The 2,349-nt window shown below is 49.6% G+C and overlaps 1 protein-coding gene across 1 annotated transcript; it reads left to right on the top strand.

The window, feature by feature from the left end:
* The first annotated feature begins 1,155 nt into the window (after positions 1-1,155).
* LOC140641041 (olfactory receptor 13C7-like) lies at positions 1,156-2,136 on the top strand. Its single transcript, XM_072840336.1, has one exon. It carries the CDS (start codon positions 1,156-1,158, stop codon positions 2,134-2,136), a length of 981 nt encoding a protein of 326 aa, XP_072696437.1.
* The last annotated feature ends 213 nt before the right edge of the window (positions 2,137-2,349 follow it).

The raw sequence follows: 2,349 nt of genomic DNA, 5'->3' as shown, positions 1-2,349 counted from the left end.
TTTAGAACTAGTCCCTGACTGACATGGCCCTGACAGATTAGAACCTGGTTTTCCCTCCTCCTGTAACATCATTGCCAGTATCATTTATCCCACAAGGCAATATGGAGACCAAGAATGGAGCCACTTGGCTGGCATGACCAGGGATAAATCATGTGACCAGTGGCTCTATTGGAATATATACATCCTTGTATGTTCTTTTAAAAATTAATAGATGAGGGGGGCACCTGGGTGGCTCGGTCGGTTAAGCATCTAACTCTTGATTTCAGCTCAGGTCATGACCTCAGAGTCCTGGGGTCCAGCTATACACACACACACACACACACACACACACACACACACACACTGCCTGGTTGGGCTCCCCACTCAGCAGGAAATCTTGTCTACCTCTCCCTCTGCCCCTCCCCCTGCTTGTGCTGTCTCTCTAAAATAATTTTTTAATCCTAAAAAAAAATCAACGGATGAGAGAAGGGGAAAAAAAATCAATGGATGGCCTATCATTCCTTAAAGAGAAATGACTGCACATCAGGCTTACACATCCTGCGGAGTGTGACTGTCTGATCCTTAATGCCCAAAGGAACCATCAAGTAAGTATCACCCATACTTACCCACGGGCCTTCAGACCTCACATCGCCTCATTCAGGGAAGAAGGGGCAGCCTTATGATAGGTGTGGTATGGTATGTTTCTGTCCATTTATTTTTCTTACTGCTGTACCCCTAGCACCTAAACAAGACCTAGCACAGAATAAGTATTCAAAGCATATTCAGCAAATGAATGAATCTAAAATACCAAGTGCAAAATTCAGCCATATGGAGTCATAACCTAGAAAAGATACTTCCTTTAACAGCCAAAAACTCTTTAGATTACAGAGGAGTATGCCAAACATGAATCCTACTCTCTTGTCTCCCCTGCCCCCACCATGGGGAGAACAATGAAGAGCCTAGGGGGCTAGAATGTGCCTTGAGTCCTTAAGTTACAGCAGAGCTGCAGAGAGGGCCAGCTTGCAGGCCTGAAGTCCAACCCTCTCATTATACAGATGGTGAAACTAAACCACCGAGGCAGGGATGACATGCCCCCGGTCAGGCTGCTTGGCTTCCAGGCCAGTGAGAGCTTCCTCTGACACCTGTGTGGTCCGGACAGGACTGAGGGAGAATGAGATGGCAAACCAGACGGCTGTGACTGAATACATCTTGCTGGGGCTTCAGGAGCACCATAAGCTCGAGATGGTCCTGTTTGTGCTCTGCCTGGGCATCTACTCTGTGAATGTGCTGGGGAACTCCCTCCTCATAGTGCTGAACATGTTGGACCCCCGTCTGCACAGCCCCATGTACTTCTTCCTCAGCAACCTCTCCCTGATGGACATCTGTGGCACATCCTCCTTTGTGCCTCTCATGGTGGTCAACTTCCTGAAAACCCAGAGGACCATCTCCTTCCCTGGCTGTGCCCTGCAGATGTACCTGACCCTGGCTCTGGGCACCACGGAGTGCCTGCTTCTGGCAGTGATGGCATACGACCGTTATGTGGCCATCTGCCAGCCACTTAGGTACCCAGAGATCATGCGTAGGCAGACGTGTGTGCAGATGGTGGTGCTGAGCTGGGGGATGGGCTTTGCCAATTCACTGCTGCAGTCCTTTCTTACCTGGAATGTCTCCTTCTGTGGCCACAATATCATCAACCACTTCTTCTGCGAGATCTTGGCAGTGCTGAAACTGGCCTGCGGGGACATCTCTCTCAATGCACTGCTAATAATGGTGGCCACAGTTATCCTGACACTGGCCCCACTTCTGCTCATCTTCCTGTCCTACATTTTCATCCTCGCTACCATCCTTAGGGTGCCCTCAGCTGCAGGCCGGTGCAAAGCCTTCTCCACCTGCTCTGCCCACATCATAGTGGTGGTAGTTTTCTATGGGACCATCTCCTTCATGTACTTCAAGCCCAAGGCCAAGGACCCTGACCTGGATAAGATTATTGCATTGTTCTATGGGGTTGTGACACCCTCACTGAACCCCATCATCTACAGCCTGAGGAACGCAGAAGTGAAAGCTGCTGCTATAGCCCTGCTGTGGGGAGACCTGCTCTCCAGGAAGATGTCCCATCTTCCCTGTTGCTCTTCAACTCTATCATGCATGGCAGGCTAGGTCCATCATGGTAATGACTTTGAATTGCAGTAGCTAAAACCACAAGGGTTTATTTCTCACTCTTGATACAGATCCATTTGCTGTTGACTGGGTGGTTGGGGTCTCTCTGAGACATTGTCTTCATCCCTCTGGGCCTCTGAACCATTGCTAGTCACCATGACAAAGCCTGAACTGGCTCTCTGAGCTTCACTTCCACCTCCACTTCATCAGCCA

This window comes from Canis lupus, chromosome 10, assembly GCF_048164855.1.
Source record: "Canis lupus baileyi chromosome 10, mCanLup2.hap1, whole genome shotgun sequence".
In the NCBI taxonomy this organism is placed as follows: domain Eukaryota; kingdom Metazoa; phylum Chordata; class Mammalia; order Carnivora; family Canidae; genus Canis; species Canis lupus.
Note: the sequence above shows the minus strand (reverse complement) of the source record. Positions and strands in the feature narration are given on the sequence as shown.